The sequence below is a fragment of the Lytechinus pictus genome, chromosome 3 (assembly GCF_037042905.1).
Source record: "Lytechinus pictus isolate F3 Inbred chromosome 3, Lp3.0, whole genome shotgun sequence".
NCBI classification, from domain to species: Eukaryota; Metazoa; Echinodermata; class Echinoidea; order Temnopleuroida; family Toxopneustidae; genus Lytechinus; species Lytechinus pictus.
Genome location: NC_087247.1, coordinates 69,515,296 through 69,540,325, shown reverse-complemented (window position 1 = coordinate 69,540,325; position 25,030 = coordinate 69,515,296). Strand labels below are relative to the sequence as shown.

At 34.9% G+C, this 25,030-nt stretch overlaps 1 protein-coding gene across 1 annotated transcript; it reads right to left on the bottom strand.

The window, feature by feature from the left end:
• Window positions 1–728: 728 nt before the first annotated feature.
• Window positions 729–23,961, bottom strand: LOC129255376 (uncharacterized). Its single transcript, XM_064097643.1, has 13 exons — window positions 23,815–23,961; window positions 18,203–18,242; window positions 16,836–16,980; window positions 16,204–16,342; window positions 13,498–13,618; window positions 12,677–12,951; window positions 12,327–12,423; window positions 8,093–8,680; window positions 6,208–6,799; window positions 4,717–4,759; window positions 3,992–4,049; window positions 3,613–3,664; window positions 729–2,829 (listed from the first exon to the last, which is right to left on the bottom strand). Exons 1-13 carry the CDS (start codon window positions 23,835–23,837, stop codon window positions 2,153–2,155), a joined length of 2,850 nt encoding a protein of 949 aa, XP_063953713.1. The 5' UTR covers window positions 23,838–23,961; the 3' UTR covers window positions 729–2,152.
• Window positions 23,962–25,030: the final 1,069 nt, after the last annotated feature.

The following is a 25,030-nucleotide window of genomic DNA, read 5'->3' as shown; positions in this document are numbered from 1 at the left end:
GTTGATACTTAAGATTTAGATGTGGCTTTACTTCAAAATTCAATCAAAGCATTTTTTAAGACCAGATAATGCAAAGTGTTGTGCCTTTCTTCTAAGTCGAAATTCTCACACATTTTTAACTGAAAGAAAGGTCTACATTTTTAAACCAAAATACATGTAATGCAATTTCTATAAAATACAGATGGTAGTAAATTGGATCAATGCCAAACCTAATGCTATATTGATGTTTTAATATTTACAATCTAAAACACTGCAATAAAGCAATTCAACACGAAGTTTTTTATTAAAATCTCCTAATGAATTTGTTCACGAGAAGACTTGCTTTTGCTATGCTACCTGCAGTCATTGCTATCTTGGAATTTTTCTCCATTATTTTTTTTTAAATGCTATTGACTATCAAACAGAATTTCTGACACACTTGGGTAGTACAAGTACAAATCACATTTATATATATATATATATATATAAGATTTATATTACAGTATCAGTTCTACAGTGAATATCAATTATATAAATTACATTGAAAAAGTCCATATTCACAATATGGGAAAAAAAATCGTGTATATTTCTCTTCCATCAGATGCCAGTATGATTATTGACAGAATATTATATGATTGAGTGAGCACTGCCTAATACTGTAAAGCTCACAGAATTGGGTCGGCACAAAATTGCTAATTTTCATGCTGTGTCAAGGAAGAAGTGTGCTGTTAATTCCTTTGTATATTTTTGTCCATTAAAATAAAACAAGTAATTTGCAATTTGTTTGAAGAGCTTTGCTTCCAAAATAATAAACATGACGTCTAGATTGTCAGTGGCAGCTGACTACATAAAATGAAATAAATAATTGCAAACAAAATCATTTCAGACATCTCCAGCTTTTTTAAAGTAAGTTTTGTCCTTTGTTAAAAATTAAAGGGTTTCACAGTTCATACATGTACTTCATTTAATATTTGTTTTTCCACACTTTCCCAAGCCTTACGGTCAAGGAAACACTAAGAAAAATCAGAGTATTTCATTTAGTTTATGGCTACATGTAACAACAGATATGTAGCGATAGTCTTTTTGGAGAAAGAGGGAGGGGGAGCCAGTAGAGCTTGAGGGAATGTTTGGGCAAGGAGAAAACTTACAATAGAAACATATCCTCTTAGCTGACATCCACTTTCTTCCATTTATCTCTTTCCAGTTTTTGCGCAAGTAATTTTCCACAAACTTTTTAAACGGAAGTGGTGCTCACTCAAGCAGAAGCTTTTGTTGACAGTCGTATTGTAAGACTCTGATAGACTTGTACAAATCTACAAAAGTGGAAAAAGTTTCAGGACATTACACATATTTCATTTTATAGGATTTTTTTCCTCAAAGTTCATAAAGTTTATTTGCACTGTAGAATGAGAATATTTTTATTTAACAGATATTTTTCTCAACCTTATCTCCAACTATGAGAAAATTTACAAATGAACAATATCATAGTTGTTAAATTTACTGTTAAAGATTAATTAATATAGTGAGCTGGTTCATTATCAAAATTAAATTGTTTCAACAATACAAGAAGATACTTTCTTGTTTTCACTCACAGGCTGCTTGAGTTCTAAATAGCAATTGTCACATGGTAGAGAAAGAACCCTTGGAACAAGTTAGATTGTGTAAAAATAGAAATATCAAAGAATAAGATAAATGAAATATTGAGATCAATTGGACAAACAATTAGAAGTTTATGAATTTTTGAATGTTGAAGGCACTAAAGCTATGGAGATTGTTTTGTTAGCAATGCGACCAAGATTTGTGATGACATGCAAGTACAAATCTACCCTTTTAGTAACACTGAAAATATACACCCAAAACATCTATTTCTGCTAATTATTATAGGACAAACTCCTTGTCCATTATATATTTTTATGAAACCTCTATTACATGTCATCCCATGGAAAATATGCCTTATCTATGGAAAGACTCAATAAAGTGACATCAATAAATAAATAGAAAAGTGAAAGGAGTTGTACGTTGTACAAGTGTGACATCACACATGTCGGTTACATTTAAATGCTCGTAACTTTTATTATTTGTTCAATTTTTCTCAAACTTTCATTGATTTGTTTCTTCAATTTTTCTGTTTTAACACAAGCTAACCTGTCTTTTATTCTCATTTGATATGATATTATTGAGGTGTTGATGCACAGGATTCAAAACCATTTTCATGGGATAATACAGTATCAGAATCACTTATCATTGTATCGATACATGTCACATCAATATCAGATGAATGCATGGATGATTCTACATCATTAATCTTTCCTCTAGATATAGACAGAGGATGTCCAATCAATGAGCACTGAACAGAGCGATCACACGTCACAACCTCTCCCTTTGGTTGGAATGCTGTGAAGGTGGATGTTGAAACAACAGAGCCCATTTTAGCAGGATCTTCATTGGTGCTAACTACAGTTGTGCTGATGGTATCTGTCTGTGATGTGAGGATGTTTTTCAAGCTTTCTTTTCCACATAAGCTTGTATTCTCTTGCAGCAACTGGGCTACTGATTGTTCTTTTTGAGAAGAACTAACACTATTCTTGACTAGAACCTCTTTTTTCCCCTTAATATTTGTAATTTGATCTTTGTGACAGTGTCCCTTTCCCAAGGTGTCTTTAAGAGTGCTGTTCTTAGTGTTGCTTGCTAATGTTTTTAACTTTGAAACTGGAGATGTGTTATCTTTGATGCCTTCAACCCTGTCCTTGACACTAACTTCAGTATACAACTTTGAGCTACTAGTACCAGACAGCTTTTCCAACCTTCTTTCCTCACCACCAACAAATGCAAGAGTACTCTCCCTATCATCTAGAATGATAAAACAATGTCTTGTAAGATAATCTGCATTTCCTATTTCAGGGTTTACATAGTATCACTCAATAGTTATTGTGATTAGAAAATATGTATTTGTGTGAAGTCAAATGGTCTATGCCAGATGAATTAGAAAGTTATCAATTTCATGTGCAACAATTGAAATTAAAATAAATAATATTGATGATAAAAACAGTAATATTTTCAATGTTAAACTATATCCATTTATTCAGGGTTGGACTCAATTACAAGGTAATTGATCAATGATGTAATTAATTATATTTTTTGAGTAATTTTAATTGAGATTCTGAAAAGGAAAGTAGTTGTAATTGAAAAAAAATGTAATTGACATATATTACTGTCAATTACTTTTAATTACATTCAATTATTTTACAATGAACCTACTTAATTTATGATCTAATTTCATGACATTTTTCATGTCAACTACTTCAGCATTAAAGAGTGTAATAGGCAGAATCTGTTTAACATAAACCATCACTTTGTCAGTTTTTATTATGTTGAAATGGGTGGTGTTAGGGACAGAATACAAATTGATTTCATTTATGACTTCTATAGAAAACAGTAATCTAATTGAAAAGTTATTGTAATTGAACATTTCTTCAATTATGTAATTGTAATTGCAATTGGAGAAAGTGCATTTATCAATTATGATACTCAGATCAAGAAGGGTTTGCTGGTAAACATAAAATGAAATGCTGTTGATATTTTTGTTATCTGGAAAAGAAAATGCTTGACATGTCATTTCTCCCAGTTGTGTACCTGTTTTGGATTCCATTGCCTCCTTTTGCAATTGCCTGTCCAAGTCAATAACCTACAAATTGAATGGATGAAATCATAAAGAGAATATTATTAAAAGTCCAATGAAATATGAAGGTAGATAACCTACTGTAGAATATTTTTGTGCATCACTGTTGGGGACAATATACCCGGTATATCCAATGACAGAGGATGGAATGATCTGTGCTCAAACAATTGGAGAGGTAAATCATTTCTTGTAGCATCTACCATATGTTACACAAATAAACAATGTGGATAGTTGAATAGATGAAATTCAGTAACAGAATCTACTTGTTTGAAATAAGAAATTATTTCTCATCCATGTTTTCTATCCATTGTTTATTCTTCCAGTATTACTTACCTCCTGTAATATTTGCTGAGCTGTACAAGGGACATCTTTGACAAATCTGCTGTCATTTCTGTGATATCAGGAAGATAAGAATTAGCAATCTAGCCTTCAAAATTACTCTGTTATTATTTTGTATGGGGGAGGGGGATGTGATCAACTCAATCCTGAAACTATTTCAATGTAGCTATTATCTCAAGCAAATTTGAGGACAGATGGCATGGACATTCATATTGCTAGGGAAGTTAAAGATATTCTTATTCCACTGACACCATTAAGTGATTATTTGCTATTTAATTAATATCATAAACTATCTCATTAGTAGGCCTGTACAAAAACGGAAGCCTATATTTTTCATAAACTTACACCTAACATGAAAAGGCCCATTCAGTGGAAAAAATTACAATTCAGTAGTAAGAGTTAAAGCAGGTAAGGCAGAGCCAGGTTTTTTTTCTTTTGGGGGGGGGGGGGGGGGGAAGACAACCTATTAAAATGGTTTTTTTTTCTTCAATGAATGATGGGAAATATTTAGCTACACAACTAGGATTTCTCTCGATACTCTTTCCCCCCTTATTTTTCTCTCCTTTTTCACCTCGGGGGGGGGGGGGGGGGGGGGGATGGGGCATTTGACCCTGCAACCCCTGAAAAGTAGTAGTAGAATTGTAGTAGTTCTAGTAGTGGTAATTACATTGTAGTATATCACCATTTATACAATCATATTAATAATGAAGTAGACTTACTGAGCAGCCTTTCTTTCTGTGTTGTTCATTCCATGTACGTCTGCTGAAAAATGATATGAAATAGGGCAAACTTGTTCATCACGTTTTGTATTATACATCATAAAGGAGTAAATTACGGTAGACCTTTAGTGCTCCATCCTTGGTTTTCTTTTGTTTCTTACACTCTCTGTTTGCTTTGATCTAAACCCAATCCAACCCTTCAATAAACTTCCTCCATACCTTCTGGATTCAGTTTTTATCAAGTCTATCACATACTTCTTGCATCCTGAGAAATACCTAGAATGCAAAAATAAAATGTACATGTACCTGTACTATGAAGTAATAGTTTGTCCTGATTGAGATTCCTATTTATTATAATTTCTTTCTTCCTCTTTCTTTTCCTTTCTTTCTTTCTTCCTTCCTTTCTTTCTTTCGTCCTTTCTTCCTCCCTCTCCTTGTTTCCCCTCAAAAGGGCTCTACATTGACCCCTAATCAATTTCAAACTGTTGCAAAAAGATTCATAATGGGCAATCAATTAAAATGTCTTACAGATCTTGCACATTTTTGCACAAGCACTTTGCAGTTTTGTTACTGAGCAAAAAATACTACTCTAAAGAAAAATATCAGTGCAAAAGTATTTGAATCCATTTTCAAGATATTGACAAAACATTCAAGGTAGTTTTTGGCAGTCAGAAAAACATTTACTTAAAACAAGTGGGACGGCTCTGGCAGTCTCACCTGCATCACACAATTCAATATAGCGGCAGTGCTGACTTTGAAAAGTACCTCACACAAAACACAATTCATATAATGATACAATACTATGTTCACTGACAATAAATGACATTTGACCTTGATCATGCGACCTAAGACTTGTCTTAAAATACCCCCAACATTGTCAAAGTTCATTGACCTTTGACCTTAGTCATGTGACCTGAAACTCGCACAGGATGTTCAGTGATACTAGATTACTCTTATGTCCAATTTTTATGAATCAGATTCATAACCTGTCAAAGTTATGATGGTAAATCAACAAATACCCCCAACTTGGTCAAAGTTCATTGACCCTAAATGACCTTTGACCTTGGTCATGTGACATGAAACTCAGACAGAATATTCGGTAATACTTGATTAACCTTATGGCCGAGTTTCATGAACTAGGTCCATATACTTTCAGTTATGATGAATTTTCAAAAACTTAACCTTAGGTTAAGATTTTGATGTTGATTCCCCCAACATGGTCTAAGTTCATTGACCCTACAAGACCTTTCACCTTGGTCATGTGACCTGAAACTCAGGCAGGATGTTTACTAATACTTGATTAACCATATGTCCAAGTTTCATGAACTAGGTCCATATACTATACTTTCTAAGTTATGCTGCCATTTCAAAAACTTAACCTTCGGTTAAGATTTGATGTTGACGTCGCCGCCGGAAAAGCGGTGCCTATAGTCTCACTCTGCTATGCAGGTGAGACAAAAAATGAACTGGTCTAATGAAAGAAATGCTTACTATGCATAAATTCTTGCCAGTTGTTTATTGACGATGCATGAGAGTCTGTTCCAAGATCCATATCAGCTGATTCATCTGAGCTAGTTGAAGCTATGCTTGAACTACACCCTGTCTCGTCTTCATTGACATCGCTTATAATGCCATCATTGCTATCAACTATCACAGGAGCTGTATTTTCATGTCTTAGCTGATTGCCTTCCAATGACATACTATGACTATCCTGAATATATGGCATTAAATGGTGTTTGCTGTATGGATAGACCTGCATGATGTCTCTTCCTTTCTCTTCACCTACTGGAACAACATGCTTTGTTTCTCTTGTGTACAGATTCATAATGTCAATCTTTTTGTCCTGGTGAACCAATGCCTTTCCCCTCACAAACTTCTTGATAACTGATCTCTCTTTCAATTGTACTTGATTCACATTACTACTGGATCTGTTACTTTCTCTTGTAATAACATGTCCATCGACAGATATTTCAGCCTTAGCCCCAAGTGGATTAGGAAACTGCAATGAGGCATCGCTTTCCAAATGATGTACTTGACTGGCTTTAAAATTCTGTAGACCTGAATGGTGCTTATATCTGTCAATCTGTGGTAAAAGTGACGAAGCAAAATGTGTTTTTCTTCATTAAAAGAGACATGATGGCAAAAAATGGATCAGCTATTTTATCAACCCACTGACTCATGAGAAGGAAAGAAGCAAAATGTGTGATTATTCATTCAAAGAGACACAACTGCAAGTAATTAGAAAAGCTATTTCATTGATGCACTAATTTATTCATCTTAATTTCACGCATAAATATCTGATATTCTACAAATGGTATTCTGAAAATTAAATTAAAACTTTTACCAAATCAAAAAAGTGCATAAATATTTGCCTTTTGTTACTGAAATTGCAGTGTTACTATCTTCTTAAGATATGAAACAAGTTTTCACAACCAAATTTTGGGAATTTTTTTAAATCCTGTCTGGACAGTCTGCTTAAATGAATGAATGAATTGATCACTGCAATCAATGCTAAAAGAGACAAAATGATAACAAATAGAACTTGGCCAATTCTATAATAAGTTATGTCGCATTATCTTCTTGAAGTTTAGAAACAGTTTTGTTTTTAAAACGATGTAACTTGATAAATCTGTGAATTCTGTAAGATGACATAACAATTTTATCGCTGTGAATAAAGATAAAGGGCCAAAATAAATTCATTCACATCTTGGTCCCTTTTGCCATTAGGTATGTACCACTATCTTCATGAGAAGTAGAAGTTTAGTTTTTTTCTATTTTACAAATAAAAATGTATATTTATCTGAGTGTGTTTTCACAGGTTGATTGGAAAAAATTCTGGAATGGAAATTGAGACAAAACAAAAGCAATCAAAGTTCAGACTGTGGCCTGTTCTGTTAATTGGTACGTACCTCTATCTTCTTGAGATGTAAGACTATTTCTCTTATAGAACATTAATGAAGGATTTAGGAGTATTAAACATGACACAATGAATTGATAACTTAACTCATTATAATTCAAAGTTAAACAGAGAAGTGTATACAAACCTGGGATCATTGTATCATTATCTTCCTTAGACGTGAATCTAGCTTCTCATATATGACAAATAATGTATTTACATCCAGATATGATATAGAGTAGACAATCAAATTAATCAATGTTATCAATATCAATTTATTTGTTATCCTATATGATACCCAGATGAAAATACATTTTTGTTCTGTGAGAAACTAGATTCACATCTAAAGTAGATAATTCTTCATACCCCATGATAAACTGTTCCCAGGTCTGTATATACTTCTCTGTTCAGCTTTGAATTATAATGATTTTTAGAAAAAAATCAAAGTATTTGCTGAAAGTGGAATTAGATTATACAGACCCGAGCTTGTTCTGTCATGAGGTAGGTGTCGCTATCTTCTGGAGATGTGAAACTAGAACATTCATTACAGGCCAAATCTCTCTGCTCCTTGACATCATGACTCTGATCTAATGATGATCTCTGCTTTACATGCCCTTTGAACTGAATTCTTCTATTTCTCCTCTGGCGTTTGTTTTTATGTTGCTCATTTTTTTTTACGATTGTAACCTCAGGGGCATCAGGCTGATCTCTTAGACCAGGTTGGTCCGCGTTATAGTTTCTTGTTGGAATTTCATTATGAGCAGACATTTCATTTGCTGGATGCATAACGGTGGTGATTTGTTGAGGATATGAATGTTTCTGGACTCCATAGTCTTCTTTCTTGTCTGAACTGGTATAATGTTCATCAGTGGTTGGTTGATGTAAAATCTGTGTGGGACGCCCTGTGGTGAAGCGTCCTATATGATAGTCTATGTTATGATAATCCTTGAAATAATTGAATGACGAATCAGGCACATCTGACAAAGACTCCTCAGTTGCTTGTAATGTCCACTGTTGCGAAGGCACATCATTAGATTGAAGTGATTCAGGAAATGACTGGTAAGGAACCTGTTCAAAATATTGGTGAGTTAAATATAAATATATCATTGTAAAACTTATCTTGAATCATGAACCAAAACTTACAATACTAGCGTTTTTAAAGGAATAGTTCAAATAGACTCATTGTGAATGCGAAATTGCAAAATGGGAACATGCTTTTTACAAAGTATAATGATTTTCTTTTACTGAAATTGATTTACAATTTGTAAATTCTACCATCTGTTTTAATCACCTGGCAATCAGGACAGATCTTTTTGCATCATTGAATTTTTATTGGTAAATATTGATTGCTCATTTTTTATGGCTTTTTTTATTCTGTCAGACAAAAGCCCACAATAATACAATTATTTTTAGATTTCATAGTAGCTGAAAGTATTATTAAGGTTCAAATTAATTCAGTTATTTCATGACAAAGCTCAGCAACATTTTTGTCTCACCTGTGAAGCAGAGTGAGACTATAGGCACCGCTTTTCCGACGGTGGCGTCAACACCAAATCTTAACCGAAGGTTAAGACTTTTAAATGACAGCATAACTTATATAAACCTAGTTCAAGAAACTTGGCCATAAGGTTAATCAAGTATTACTGAACATCCTGCCTTAGTTTCAGGTCACATGACTAAGGTCAAAGGTCATTTAGGGTCAATGATCTTAGACCATGTTGGGGGAATCAACATCAAAATAGTTTTTGAAATGTCATCATAACTTAGAGAAAATATATGGACCTAGTTCATGAAACTTGGACATAAGGTTAATCAAGTATTACAGAACATCCTGCTTGAGTTTCACGTCACATGACCAAGGTCAAAGGTCATTTAGGGTCAATGAACTTTGGCAAAATTGGGGGTATCTGTTGAATTACCATCATAACTTTGAAAGTTTATGGATCTGATTCATGAAACTTGGACATAATAGTAACCAGGTATTGATCAATGAACATCTTGTGCGAGTTTCAGGTCACATGACCAAGGTCAAAGGTCAATGGACTTTGGCCATGTTGGGGGTATTTGTTGAATTACCATCATAACTCTGTAAGTATATTGGTCTAGTTCATAAAACTTGGACATAAGAGTCATCAAGTATCTCTGGACATCTCATGCAAGTTTCAGGTCACATGACGAAAGTCAAAGGTCATTTAAGGTCATTGAACTTTGGTCATTTTAGAGGTAATTATTAGATTGCTGTCATAACTTTCAAAGTCTATAGATATAGTGTATAAAATGTGAATATAGGGGTAATCAAGTATCACTGACAAGTTTTAGGTCACATGATCAAGGTCAAATATCAATGAACGTAGTATTGTATCATATAAATTGTGTTTTTTGTGAATAATTATTTTATATTAGTTTTCAAAGTCAGCACTGCTGCTATATTGAATCGCGTGATGCAGGTGAGACCGCCAGAGGCATTCCACTTGTCAAAGTCAATGGGATATGAGCCATCAAGAATAAACCCTGAGGCAGGTGAATTTTGTTTTGTTGCAAGGACCATTCAAGTTTTATCGAAAGATTGAAATTAACCATGACGAAAAACCTCCATTTGAGAACACTATACCCCAGTTTCCCTTTTCATCAATTCTCTTCTCCAAGTACTACAAACCCTAATTGCCCAAAGCATGAAATTTAAGTATAGAAACACCCGTTTCTTGACCTCGGTCCGAAGATAACACAACAGCCCAGCATATACAGTCACAGCAGGGGGGGGGGGGGGGGGGCACACACAATGGAATGCAATGTGTGTAGTTCTGGTGAGTGTCTAAGAGCCTGCTATGGAATTCCATTTATACACGCGGTGAAAGTGCAACTTTTTTCTTCTTTCTTTCTTTCTTCCTTCCTTCCTTCCTTCCTTTCTTTCTTTCCTTCTTTCTGTCTGGCTGTCTTATTTTTTTTTTCTTTCTAAACCTATTTTTCTTCATCCACCCCCTTTCTAAACCTCTAAAGAACCTGCATTTGCCAAGCATATCTGTACTGAGGCCCAGAAATGTCCTTTTCTCAAAGTTGAGGTATATACATAGAACATTAAAATACACAGGCCAGCATTATGAATCATAATGTTTGGATAGCATTTCAATGTTCTATTTATATCAGAACGTTTTATAATTCACAGGCATTATTAGCAGGTGATCTTTTCTTTGAGTGTTGTTCTTTCTCTCCCATTATTGTTGTTATTTTGCAGGCCTATAGCCTGTGTATATGGTAAACCTCCCTCTGAAATACCTTTCAGATTTGTTTCCACCCCCCTCTCTATTTCTCTCTCTCTCTTGCTCCCGACAGTAAGGACAGGGCGCTAATTTTTATAATCACCTCATATTAGCAGAATGACAAATTTTGAACTAGAAAATAAAACGGGCATTTATCACAATCAAATATGGGCATATTTAAATGGGTCGCTTGATCAAAGATAAAAAGGGACACACTGCAAAAGAACTTTCACTATGAAAAGGGAGCTAAGGGAGGGGGGGGGCAAAATACATCATTTTTTTAAAGTGATTATTCAACAAGATGTACTTTTGACTTACAAAAAAATTAGCACAGCATATCTACGTTAGATATTTAATGGTGGAAACTAAAAGTAAAATAATAAAAAACAAACGGTGGAATGGGTGCAGCGCACATGGTCAGTTTACCGGAGAACCACGTATGGTACAATAGTACGTTTGCGATTTAAAAAATAGTTACAGTCATAGTTTGTATTCAAATTACGAATAAGATTTTTGGGGTAAAAAGAATAATGATTTCATATTTGTTTGCATATCAGCCGCATGATTATTCTACTGTGTATGTTGGTATGCCATTACTTCTTTTTTTCGAACGTTAGGACTGTATCAATGCGCGGCTGAACGGCATGCATCCCATATTTTCTTGCTGGATGGACAGAAACTATGGGATGCATCGCAGCGCTGAGCGCGGTCCTTGCATGCAAAGCATACCGTAATTTTTATTTGTTTACTTTCCTTATTTCGAGGTCGATTTTCTTCATTCGAAATTGAAAATGGACTAATATTGGATGTCTGAATATAATATGCCTTTGAAAACGTGATTAAATATCGAATAAAATAATTTCATTCCAAAGGTCCTTCTACAGGCAGAGAAGTCTTACGTAATAGCACAGCTGTTGTTTATCATTTCGTCCTTGGCTCAACGCTCATTTACTGGCCTGTGGAGGTGAAATTGAGACAACGGGGATTACCTGGCCAAGATGGGTTTATCGGGGCTTGGAAATGTTATTGAGATTTTCTAACGAAATTTGGGGTAAAGAACCGCAGTTTGCAGTCTGAACTGCGGTCTTTCTCCAAACGGGGGTTTGACGTAATGTATTGAAAAACAATCTGTCTAGAGCTGTCAAGCCAGCAAATCATGATATTCAATGATTCCTAGGATAATAAAATCATGGAAAAATAATATGAAATGAGCTGTGATATCAATCACATCATTATCAAATTATTATGGTGTCAGGATATTTTCAGGTCAACTTCGGACTATTTTTCAGACTTTAAGTGTATGATGCAATTTGGGCATTTTTTTCTCACCCAATCTAAACACCATGGGGAATGTTACTTAAATCATAAAAGTGCATTTAAATGAGGCTTGAGTTTTTTCAATACTCTTTTGAAAATACAGAAATCCCCATTTTTGCCAGAATGATCAGTTTACTCACCTGATTGCTTCCTAGAACTTGATAGTCCAAATCATCACTGTCTATTGAAGGAACGGTTGCTTCATCTGTGTCTTCCATTAATGTTGAGAAGTCTGACCTGCATACAGTAATGGAAATGAACCTTCTAAATACAAACATGAATATTGCTTGATTGGCATTGACTGACTTAGGGAGTGAACAAAGAAATAATGAATATTCAAGTTCTTGCAAGGTTCATATTCTTATACAAAAATTTTTACTGAACCTTTTAAACATGTCATTTTGTGTACATTTACAATCACAACAATATTGTTTTCTTAATTCTGAAATTGTCCCAATATTGTGTACTTTTGTGCAATTGGATCATTTACCAGTCACTTCTATTACTGCCTGGAGTTTTGCCATCCAAGTAATCACTATCATCCATCATCTTCATCTGATCTTTTGAGCTATTAAGTAGAAGTTTTTCTGAAGTAGAAGGGCTGTGGAAAGGATGCTCTCTCTTCACCATGTCATGATGATCTCCTTGTCTCATAGGATGCTGGGAGCCTAATGCAACATTGTGTCTCTTTGGCATTTTTTTCTTGTGCCAAAAGTCAATAGGAGTTGATGTCCAAATGTCAGACCTTTCCATTTGACCAGAAAGCTGTAAATGTCAGAATATAAGCATAGCTCATTAGTTAAATTTATTGCAGTTCTAATACAAAAGGTAATTCAATTATCAATTTTAATCGGGAGGCTAGTGCAAGGTTTGCCAAAGTTCAAAATACTAGTATGAAATACTCCCTCAATAATTTTTTTTTTGGGGGGGGATGGGAAATAGTTGAAAATGCAGGAAAATTTACTTCTTGAATATTTTCAGATACTGCCCAAGTGTTTTTCAAGCATATCCTAGCACTTCCCTGTACCTTCCTGGACATCTGAACTACGTCCCAGTATTTTTTATTTATCTGCAAAAGCTAATTTCTGAATTAAGTTCAGAATTCAACTTTTAAGCATTCTTATCCCACCAAAGATTACATTTAACATTCCACGCCAAAAATTACTTGATAAAAAAATAAAGGGGAACATCTCGGGAAACCTTTTCTAGGACTTGGCGATGTCATTTCCTTAGACTTAAAAATAATTATTACAAATTTACGTTGAATACTTTTTTTTGTTAAATATATTTATTTTTGCAAAAGTGACTCACCATTTCAGAGAGATCTTGGCTGCTGAGGTCAGTGACAGAAGACTTGTCCTCTGTAATGGTTGATAAGCTATGTCTCTTGTATTTTGAATACTGTTTTTGACATCTTGTGCTCTCCTGGGGACTGTTGGAATTTTTCAGTGTATTAAATTAATGTTTTGCATTTGTTCTTTAATAATTTAATCTAATCCTTTGCTTGGTTAAAAGATAAGGTAAATTAGTTTTAATGTACAGGGCTATTGACACCAGAAGGGCAATGGTACAATTCATTTAGCGGCCACGTAACAACAATTCTCTCTTCCAATTTCTGTGTTGACATCTATCATTCCTGAGTGCTGATTTTCTAGTTCAAATCTAAACTAGAAAATCAGCACTCGAAGTGCAGTCACTATACAAGCACTGTAAGTGCTAAATTAGCACTTCATTTTCTTATAGTGTATATACACAGATGGACAGACAGAAAATATATCGATATATTCATTGATAGATAAACAGATAGAATAACATATTAAACAGATTTAATAAATAGATACCGGTAGATATTAGATAGACAGACAAATAAACAGAAATAATTATTCAAACAGATCAATAGACATTAGATTGAAAGATAAAAAGATAGACATACAGATAAACATACATATTTAAACAGATAGATGGATAGTCGGATAGATAGATAGATGGATTGGAGGATATATAAAATATAGGTGGATAGATTGATAAAAGATAGATAGATAGAGAAACATACATAATAAATTGAAAAATATAAATATTTATTAGATTGAAAGATAAAGGGATAGATATACAGATAGACAGACATATTCAAACAGATAGATATACAATAAATAGATAGATAGAACATAGATAAATAGATACAGACAGACATACAGATAGATAGAAAGATATATCATGTAGGTAGAAAGATAGATAGATAGATATATCATGTAGGTAGATAGATAGACAGATAGATGGATAGATAAACAGACATATAGATAGATATAGAAAGATAGACATATATTTAAACAGATAGATATATATTAGACAGAGAGATAAATAGATATATAGATATGTCATGTAGGTAGATAGATAGACAGACAGATAGATAGATAGATAGATAGATTTATAACATAGATAGCGGATAGATAAACGGATATGATTAGATAGATATAATATGAAAAAAAGTAATTATAATCTGTTTTATTTTGCAATATTTTGACTTTTAGTTATTAGAATTCTTATAATTGATTGTGCGCAAGATAATTAAAGAAAAAATTTTTTAAAAAAATCAGGTTCATCCTCGGACTCGAACCCCTGCCCGCATGACTGAATGAGATGCAAGTCTGACGTCTTACCGATTGATCTAAAATATTTCCCATAGACTTTACACGAATGCAAAATACGAGAATCTCAAATCCAATTTTGCAAGTGAAATACGGGCATGATCCCGGCATCTGATCGGAAAATGAAGGCAATACTTCCAAAAGCTTAGAATCTCTCAAATTAAGAATTTTACAAAATGGCGCGTAGATGACGTCATCATGACCAGATGACCTTGAAAAGCTTAGTAGCGTCTCTATGATAGACTCTATATATGACAGAAAAATCAGCTAAATTGATGTAGCCAATTCGGAGAAAAGTTGGCGACAAAAATAGGTGCGAAAAATAAATAAAGCAATAAATACAGAAAATTCTGACGAAATGAAGAGGTGATCTGTCTAAGACTGGTGTTTCTAAGCGCACTGTGTTCTGTTTATGGTTGTACTTGGGATTAAAAGAAAAGAAAAAAAAATGTGGCAGGGGAAAATGACACAGCTAAATGCAACTATACTAATAATCAAAAATCAAAATTGGTGTGCACCTCCAATTGACCAACCTACAACTGTGAATCATCTGTTAAACAGGTAGGTTTTGAGTAGGGTTTTGAACTGATTCACAGAATTGGCATTATGAATGTAAGACGTGAACTTATTCCAAAGGAAAGGGGCAACTGAAGAAAAAGCGCGGTCACCATACATTGTAGAGGTTTGAGGTCCAGGAGTTAACTGCATTGTAGATGATGAACAGAGGTCTTGAGGTACTAGAGCTTAAGGAAATGAGATCTGTAAGATATTTTGGGGATTGGCCATTGAGAATTTGTAGGTGAGAAAGAGAACTTTTATGAACAGAAAATCTGTTAAAAGAGCCAAAAACATGACAAAAAAGCAAACAGACATGGGTAGTAAATTGAAAAAAAAAAAGAATAGTAAGTAAATTATTTCATAAATATCTGCTGAAGAATTGCTTGGTAATGGACATTTAACCATTTTAAGAGAATTGAATTTGGACATAAAGGCCAGAATTCACATGATAGCAATCGGTTGAACCCATGGTTTATGCAGATCTCCTCTATAAATTATGCTTATTTACCGCATGCATTAAAAAATTCCAATGTTGCTTTTGTCGCAGTGCACCAAATTGACGCCTGTTGCCATGGTTAAGTACGCAATTTCAATTGTGAGTCCACTGTTAGAAGAGTGGACTCATTTATTCAAAACAGTGGAGTCATGAATAAAATAGCCTGGATAACCACGGCAACAGGCGTCAATATGGCGCACCGTGACAAAAGTGCACATCAGCATCGGACATTTTTGATATATGCGGTAAATAATTTGTATAGGAAATCTGCATAAACCATGGGTTCAACCGATTGCTATCATCAGTAGATGTGAATACCTTGGTTTGCTTAGGTTGAGAATAGATGGCTTGGAGTCTGGAGAAGCATCGGGAAGTACAACAAACTTTTGTCTCAGTAATCCTTGTGACTTGTCAAGGTCAACACGGTTCACACGATCACTACTTCTAATACCAGTACCTGCACAGTAATTAATTCAATTTCATAACATTCCTGCTGTCTGTACCATGGATGGCATCCTTACACACGTAGATTTCTTAGAGTGACATTTTCTGGATTTTAATGCTTTTAACCTGACTAGTTGAGTGAAACCTTTATTTTACTGGAAATTGTAACATATTAAGGATACACTTATAAATATACATAACCTCTTAACACTAATGGCACCATGGGACACTACAATTATTTAAAGATAGTTATTTTATGGCGATGTAAAGGAAAGAGTGTAAATCGCTTGGCTATGTTTTAAAAAAAAAACTGGGATCCCCAGTTTCCATTTTTTTGTGAGATGCACTGTATAACAAAACCAGTTAACCAGAAAATTATTTTCGCTACTGAGATTAAGTAGTATCAACAAACATACATATATCTTTTTTTTTCTAATATGACTTTCCTTTGAAAAGATACTAACAACTTCCCACCTGTGAAATTAATGGTTTATAACTACAAATACCATTTTTGTTAAACTGAGCTGCACTGAAGTTTGCTGCCTGTAATGATACAAGATCCAAACTCATGGATTGTTTCTTCTTTGCTGGCTTAATGGAAGTCTTGTGTTTATGCACCCTGCTTGTGAATTTCTGCTTCTCAAAGAAATCCTGTGGAAATTGGAATGAATCATATTGCCTTGGGTTCAATCATTTAAAATCATTAAATAAAAAGATCTACATGCCTACACATGTATACGTAAAAAAAGATAAATTTCTTTTTGATATATTTTAACCCAAATACTCCAAGGGGAGGGCATAATGACCCCCCCCCCCCTTCGAATTTTTGTTGGTATTTCCTAACGCCTCAATATTTCAAAACAAACTTTCATGACTTTTTTTCTGATCCTTCTCGCACATTTTGATACCAAATTTACGGCAATCGAACCTACTGTGCGTGTGTCAGTTTACGTTTACCAAACACATGTCACTATATGACTGTGCACATGTATAACCCTAAGGACAAAATCAGGATCTTTTCCAATTTATGTTAGTAAGTCTAGTATCATCATTGTTTTGATTACCACACCCACACACCCACATATATGCATCTGAAAACTCTTTGATGGAGAACAAAGAAAAACATAAGGAAATTGAAAAACAATAAAATAATTACCACAACTTATCTTTTTCTTTTTGGAATTAATGAGGGAGTTATGAAACACATTTGTACCAAAAATTGCTATTCCAGAGGTTTTATTTAGTGAGAAATACCAAAATCTATGATTTCTTACATATATTAGCATAAATTGATTTTAAAAAAGGCTTTCGTAAATTTAGCTATACAACTTTGTAGATTACATAACTCTTTACCATTGTGCAATATTTTCAGGCAATCGACTGAATCGAGCAACCCATGGCCGAGATCTCAGGGGAGCCATAATTGCCCCTCCCGGTAATAACAAGCTTTGAAATACCATGGGAGTATTATGGTTAAATGCTATACACGTAATGAAAATGATTTAAAAAAATGTTGTGTTGGCTCAGTTGGTAGAGCGTCCCTCTCACAATTGGGAGGCCGGGAATTCAAACCCCGGCCATGTCAGACCAAAAGATGTAAAAAGATGGGAGTTGCTGCTATCCTGTTTAGCATTCAACATTTAAGGGATACAGCTTCTGCGATCTAGTGCTGCAAAGTGACTGCCGGGCCCACAATTCATTGGGCAAAAAAGAATTTTTTAAGTATTTCTTTTATCAGATTCGTATTTCAAACAATAAAATGTCAATTTTCTTTTTTTTTCCTCATGAAAATATTCATTGTCAATATAAGGAATGCCCTGCCCTTATAATCAGCAGAAAAAAAACAAAAACAAACAAAATGATCATTAGTTACCTGTTGTCTTTTTCTGTCATTCTTGACTTTCAATCGATTCCTATGTAAAGACAATATATCTAAATACAATCAGTAGGCTTATCAACTGGAGATGAAGTGTGGATATTTTTGTGCATTGTAGCTGCAGTATTAAGAGCAATTACCTTTTTTCATGAAAATTAGCACCCCTAACTGTAAGCTGGCTGGACCTTGTACTGCAAAACTGCTCACTTATTGCTTGGTAAACATAAAGATTATTCATCATAAATTTTGACTTCATCATCAGGTAAAATGAAAGAGTTTATCGTATAACACACTTTATGCAAAATTAAGATGTTGTGTGATTTAAGATATTATGTCAAACATAAAAGGAGTGAATAGTATGGGTAAAATGTAACATTGAATTGTGTTACTTAACCAGATGTAGAATCTAGATCTATCAGTTAAACATCTCGTAGTTTAACGAATTCCCGTCATTTCATATCACAATGGCTTTATCTTTATGGACATATTATGCAGTTAGCAATCTTGCACGTCTTCACTCTAACTTCCAAGACAAGTGTTTTTACCATGTCTTATGAGTAATACAGTAGTTAAAAAGGATGTGGTTTGCTCGCCAAGTCCAGGTTTTTATCTAGAGTATGCTGAGTCCAGGTGAGCTGATTTAAATCCTGATTTAAATTGCAATTTAAATCACTATGATTATTTTAAATCATTGATTCAAATCATATCCAATGAAACATGTACAAATGATTGATGACTTTTTAGTTACAGTTGCTGTGGCAGTTTTATCTATTTTTTTACTCAATAGAAGATTTTATCAACCTTATATCATCCAAACATGAATAAACCCTTCATATTTACTCAGAGCAATTGAAATTAAGTCAATAAAGTCGATTAAATTTTGCAAAACCAAGTGTACATTTATGATGTAGCGTAGCCTATAAAGCTGTAAACACTTTCATGTACTAGACACATTCTCCACTTTTATAAGTGGACTAACAAAATTTTCCCTGCAGAATTTGTCTTTGATAGTATACACAATATCCTTATTTCTTGATGTCAAAACCCACAGTGTTTTTAGAGGACAGTTTTTAGTAAGTCAAGGGTCATTGGCAGTTCTTCTGATCATTCACATGAACTACTATATTGCTCTCCAACATTAACAATTAGTTCATATCTACATCTATCCATAGCAACAGCACTTCAAAACAATAAATATGCAAAAATTGAAAACGAGGAATTTAAAAAAGATACCCTCAACTTATAACGCCGAATTCCATCAGTGTCAGAGAATTTTACCAGGATGGGTCCTAGACTAAAAAAAAATCCAGCATTTCTAGTAAAAAGCATTGATTAGACCTACCTAAATATTCTTTATTAACATCATTATCAGTGACATTGCTCAAAACTTACCTCAAAATTTCCTAAAATAGTGAAAAATAAGGCTTAAATACTAATGAATTGTATGCGTACTGGTCACTATGCTGTGTGGGCTAGTGGCTAAAAATAGGCACTAGGCCTAGGCTATGTTTATGCTGACCTAGGACTGTGTACTCCTCTGAAAGAAACCATGGAAACATGTCACTTTACATGTAATAGATAATCAACTCGGCCGCTACAATGTGAAGATGTCATTAAACTTAAACGCGGTTCACTCAAAATATAGACAAACAGTTGAGGCAAACTCACGTATTGAATTTTTGTGCACATGCATTACAGCATCATCTAGTGCCAGTGGCAGTACCTCGCACTCTAGCCTAGACTAGAGTCTAATGTTAGACTAGATCTAGGCCTAGACTTAAGTTAAGACAGTCAAGACTCACAAGAGTCGAGTCTTAATCATAGATCTACGCCTAACGTGTCATCTAGAATCTAATCTTCTCTAAAACTAAAACTTAAAGACTAACGTAAGTTAGGCCTAACGTTAGGTCTAACTCAGACCTAGGCCTTGTCTACTTATTATTAGATCTCCATTGTCACTTTCCTATGACACGTTAGATCTTAACCCTAACTTCTTAAAAGACTAGTTAATGTCCTAACGTTAAACTTAAGTCTTAACGTTAGGCCTAGGTAATTAAACCAGGGAGCTCCAGCCCGCTTCGCAGGCCGGAGCCCAGGACTCGTCCGTGTAATATTAGTTACTAGGCAGCGGGTACTCTCCAAAATGGGATAGAATGGGGTCACAATAGCACCCCAAATAAAACTTTTAAAGGGGAAAAAGTTCATAATTTATTTTTCCCCAATTTATTTGGAGTGCTATTGCGACCCCTTTCTAAATCTAAGTTACCCCATTTTGAAGAATACCCATGACCATGTCTGCCTAGACAGTACGTTTATATGTTTAGATCTTCTACACTTGAATCCTAGTCCTCTCTGCTGAATACATATCTACCTTCTCTGACTGACCCCTCTTACAATACATACTAAGCTACATATACCATTTTGTGCAGGATCTCTCTGCTGATCTCCGAAGCTAACGGAGGAAGAAGAAGAGGAAGAAGAAGTACCAGTATGGTAGTGGATCGTATTACCGAACACTTTTCATGAATTCAATCATATCAAACACATTATTTTCATAAAATTCACCAAATTTTCACCATAAATACACAATTTATAAATGTAACAATTTTGCCGAAATCGTTTTTCATTTTTACGATATCAGCTTCCAATCGGACCCCTCTTCGCATGTGAATTATTTTGGTCACTTGAAAAAGGTATCGTATTACCGAACGTGTGTTTTCTATGGGAAAAGTTGAGAAAACAACAAAATGACTGATGGGCTATTTTGACCAAATTTTATAATTTTTAGAATATGAAGACTTTGAAAATGTGTTTTTGACATTTTTCATCATCTTTCTATTCAAGTTCTCTTTGGAAGGATGTTGCGAAATTTTGAGCGTATGAAATTAGTTTCTAATACGTATGATGCGCGTGTTCGGTAATATAATCACTCACTATAACTTACTATATTACACGGACGGGTCCTGGGCTCTGGCCCGCTTCGTGGGCCGGAGCTTCCATCCTGGGTTAAGGCCTAGATTTTTACGTTAGGCTAACCTTCTTAAAGGTCAAGTCCACCCCAGAAAGTTGCTGATTTGAATTGATAGAGAAAAATCAGACAAACATAATGCGGCAAATTTCATCGAAATCGGATGTAAAATAAGAAAGTTATGACATTTTTAAGTTTCGCTTATTTTTCACAAAACAGTTAAATGCACGACTCAGCGATATGCAAATGAGAGAGTTGATTATGTCCATCACTCACTATTTCTTTTGTTTTTTATTGTTTGAATAATACAATATTTCCATTTTTACAGATTTGACAATAAGGACCAACTTAACTTAACCATAAACTGTTAAAATGATGGTAATTCCACATGTTCAGGGAGAAATAAAACTTCTTTTCACTTGACAAAGAGGAGAAAATTTGAATATTTCATATAATAAAATACAAAAGAAATAGTGAGTGGGTGACGTCATCAGTCTGCCAATTTGCATACCGACCAGGATGTGCATAATACATGTTTTGTGAAATTAAGCAAAACTTTAAAATGTCATAACTTTCTTTTTTTACATCCGATTTTGATGAAATTTTCAGTGTTTTGCTTGTTGGATTTTTCTCCTTTTTTTCAAATCAACGTTTTGTTGGGGCGGACTTGTCCTTTAAATAGATCTAGACATAGATTTAACTTAATTTAGGTCTAGATCTAGCCTAGCCCTAGGCTAGGTCTAACTGACTTAGTGACTAACGTTAGGCCTACCATTGATTTAGTCTTCCCCTTTTGTGACTTTTGGTTTTGTCTTTGTTAAGTTAGATCTAGACCTAGGCCCTAGTAGGACTTAGGAGTACTAGTACCGTACTTGACCAAAATAAGTTATAAGTTAGGAAACTTAGTCAGTTAGTGAAATAGCCTGGACTCTGGTCTTCCACCCCCCCCCCACCCCACCCGGGCTAGAGTCGGACTCAGATAGAGTCTGAATCGTGGATCAGATCCAGACGCCGCGTTCGAGGCCGCGTGTTTGGGGTTTGGGCAGCCGCTCCGAAGCGCGCGAGGGCTGTCGCAGACGCAGATCGGCAGCTCAGACCAGGGGCAGACCACCACCGTGACATTGTCATTGACAACAACTCTAACTTAAGACTAAGTAACGTTAGTTAGTCTTAAGACTTAAGTCTAAGTTAACCCAGGGAACTCCCGCCCGCTGTACGGGCGGGAGCCCAGGAGCTTACCGTGTATTTGACCATACTCACGGGACTAGGCCCTAGGGTGATTTATGGTCTAGGCCTAAATATTTCTCCAAATGAATTATGAAAACAGAAATTATGCACTTACCACGATTATGGATGAAGGTCTAACGAGTGGCAGTTTCCTGACATCTGGGCACAGACTGGAACCTCAAAAAATGAAAAGTTCTCTCCTTCTACCCCCGTCTCGATCGGCATTTTTGTTATGAATTGTAACATTAACAAAATGGCCGATCGAGACTGGGGTAGAAGGAGAGAACTTTTCATTTTTTTGAGGTTCCAGTTTGTGCCCAGATGTCAGGAAACTGCCACTCGTTAGACCTTCATCCATAATACCATATAATCGTGGTAAGTGCATAATTTCTGTTTTCACAATTCATTTGGAGAAATATTTAGACCATAAATCACCCTAGTCCCGTGAGTATGGTAAAATACACGGTAAGCCCCTGGGGCTGGGCTCCCTGGGTTAAAGTCTAAGTACGGTAACTAAGTCTAAGAGCAGAGAGTAGACTAAGTTAGACTCACCGTAGGCGTAGGCCTAACTTAGGCCCTATGTCTATGACTAGTAGGCCCTATGTGTTCTGATATTTATTCTATCAAATGTTACCTAGTCCTAGGGTTACCTAGGGAAGTTTCTGAATGTAGGCATGTTATTGTTATGCCTCTGTATTCAGTTCTAGGTTTTTCCTCCTCAAGATGGCTGGCTCACTTCCGGGAACAGGGCTTTCGTAGTCATAATCATATTTTATTGGCTCATTTTTCCAGCATCTATCCAGGGCAGCTTCAAAACTGTGCACACTTGGGGCAGTGACAACTTCATTAAGACATTATTTAGGCTATTCCAATGTCTTACGTATTCTAACATAAAAAGAATTCCTATAGGCTAGGCCCTATTTCTGGGTCTTTGTCCTTGGTATGAACAATTTTTTACTGTGACCTCTGGTATGTTCACTATATTTTTCTTCTAAATTAAGTTTTGTACATAGATCATAATTATTAAAGTGTTTATATGTTTCAATCATGTCACCCCTAACTCTTCGATACGCCAGAGTTGGACTATGTTGGACTAGTAGGATGGGGGGTCGGGTGTCCGGACACTTTACATTTTTGAAGCCTTCTTTTTTGTCTTTGGATTACACTAAAAATATGAATTCAATAGCTGTAATCATCTTTTGTTTTGTTCTCTATAATATTTCCTAACATTTTGTATTAAAAATTGATAAAACTTTGCTCGTATTTTTTTCCAAATGACTTTCTAAAATTGATCGTCCGGACACACAACCTGTCCGGACACACAACAACTGGGTAGTAGTAGGGCTAGGCCCTATGGCTATGTTGTTTTTTTTCAATTAATTTTGAATGTATCTTTAATTAAAAATAAACTTACCGGACGCCACCCATCCAGTTCATTTTAAGCGTTAAACCTGTGTATAACGTTGTCGTTAGACAGCTATTTTGGACCGTCTCAATCTCAAGAAAATCGCGCTGGAGTTATTATTATATAGGCCTAGCGCCCGACCAATATAAGGATTTTGAAGATAACTAGCGGACTATAAATCAATATATTTTGTGTACCGTGTCTACAACAGCACGAACTGAAATTGAAATTATATTAAAAGATATCGGTATCAAGAAGTAACTGTCATATATATATATGTACAGTGGCGTAACTACGGGGGGGCATGGGGGGGGCACGTGCCCCCCCAATCGGCTGGCCAAAAAAAAAAAAAAAAACGGGGAAAAGGAGAAAAAGAGGGAGAAAGGGAAAGAAACGTAGTGGGGAAAGAAGAAATTATTGTTAATTATAATGTTATATTATGTTATAATTATGTTATGTTATATTACATTAAAAAAAATCATAACTTTATGAAACATATTTCGCAGGGCCTATGTCTCCATTGTTCCTGGTGCTCGCATTGTATGTTTAACAAGATATATAATCCTGTTGTACTAAAACCTCCCGTTTTCAAGTCAATATACACCAAATATATTTCCTCGCACTTCGAATTATTATTGTTTATGTAGTGACATATGCTTCTATTTCATGACTCTTTAAAGTGATTGCCCCATTTTAAGGTCTTAATATAAACCATTTCCTGACCGTGCTTACGTTTGTATTCGTGGATTGGTGAGATATGTCTGTTCTTCATGAATTCCCAAAATCAGTCGTTAAAATGTCCCTTTTTCTGATCTGAATATCAAAAATTTTCAGCTTGCGCTTCGCGCTCGTATCATTTGGTTAGTGAGATGCGTATATGATAATGACTACAAAAAGTGCTTCATGTGTCATTTACATGTAATTCTAACAAGATCAGCATGCGTTTGGCACTCGCATTAGATGACTATGGTGAGAGATGTACTCTTAATGGATTCCTTAAAAAAATAGTCCTTATATCCCTGTTTTGGGTCAATGATATGCAAAAATTAATTGCGCTTCGCGCTCACATATTTTTGTTAGTGAAATACGTATGATCTTCGTGAATTCCTACAAACAAGCCTTAAAATGTCCCTCTTCAGGTCTGAATTTCCTAAATTTTCAGCTCGCGCTTCGCGCTCGCAATATTTGATTAGTGAGATGCGTATGTTAACCATGATTACAATGA

Bases quoted from the DNA above. Each gene is read 5' to 3' on its own strand.
- LOC129255376 (XM_064097643.1), bottom strand. From the start codon at position 23,837: ATGAACTGGATGGGTGGCGTCCG. The intron at 16,981-18,202 runs GTAACTAATGAT...CAATTTCCACAG, and splicing joins ATGACAGAAAAAGACAACAG to GATTTCTTTGAGAAGCAGAA. The intron at 16,343-16,835 runs GTATTTGTAGTT...ATTACTGTGCAG, and splicing joins AGCTCAGTTTAACAAAAATG to GTACTGGTATTAGAAGTAGT.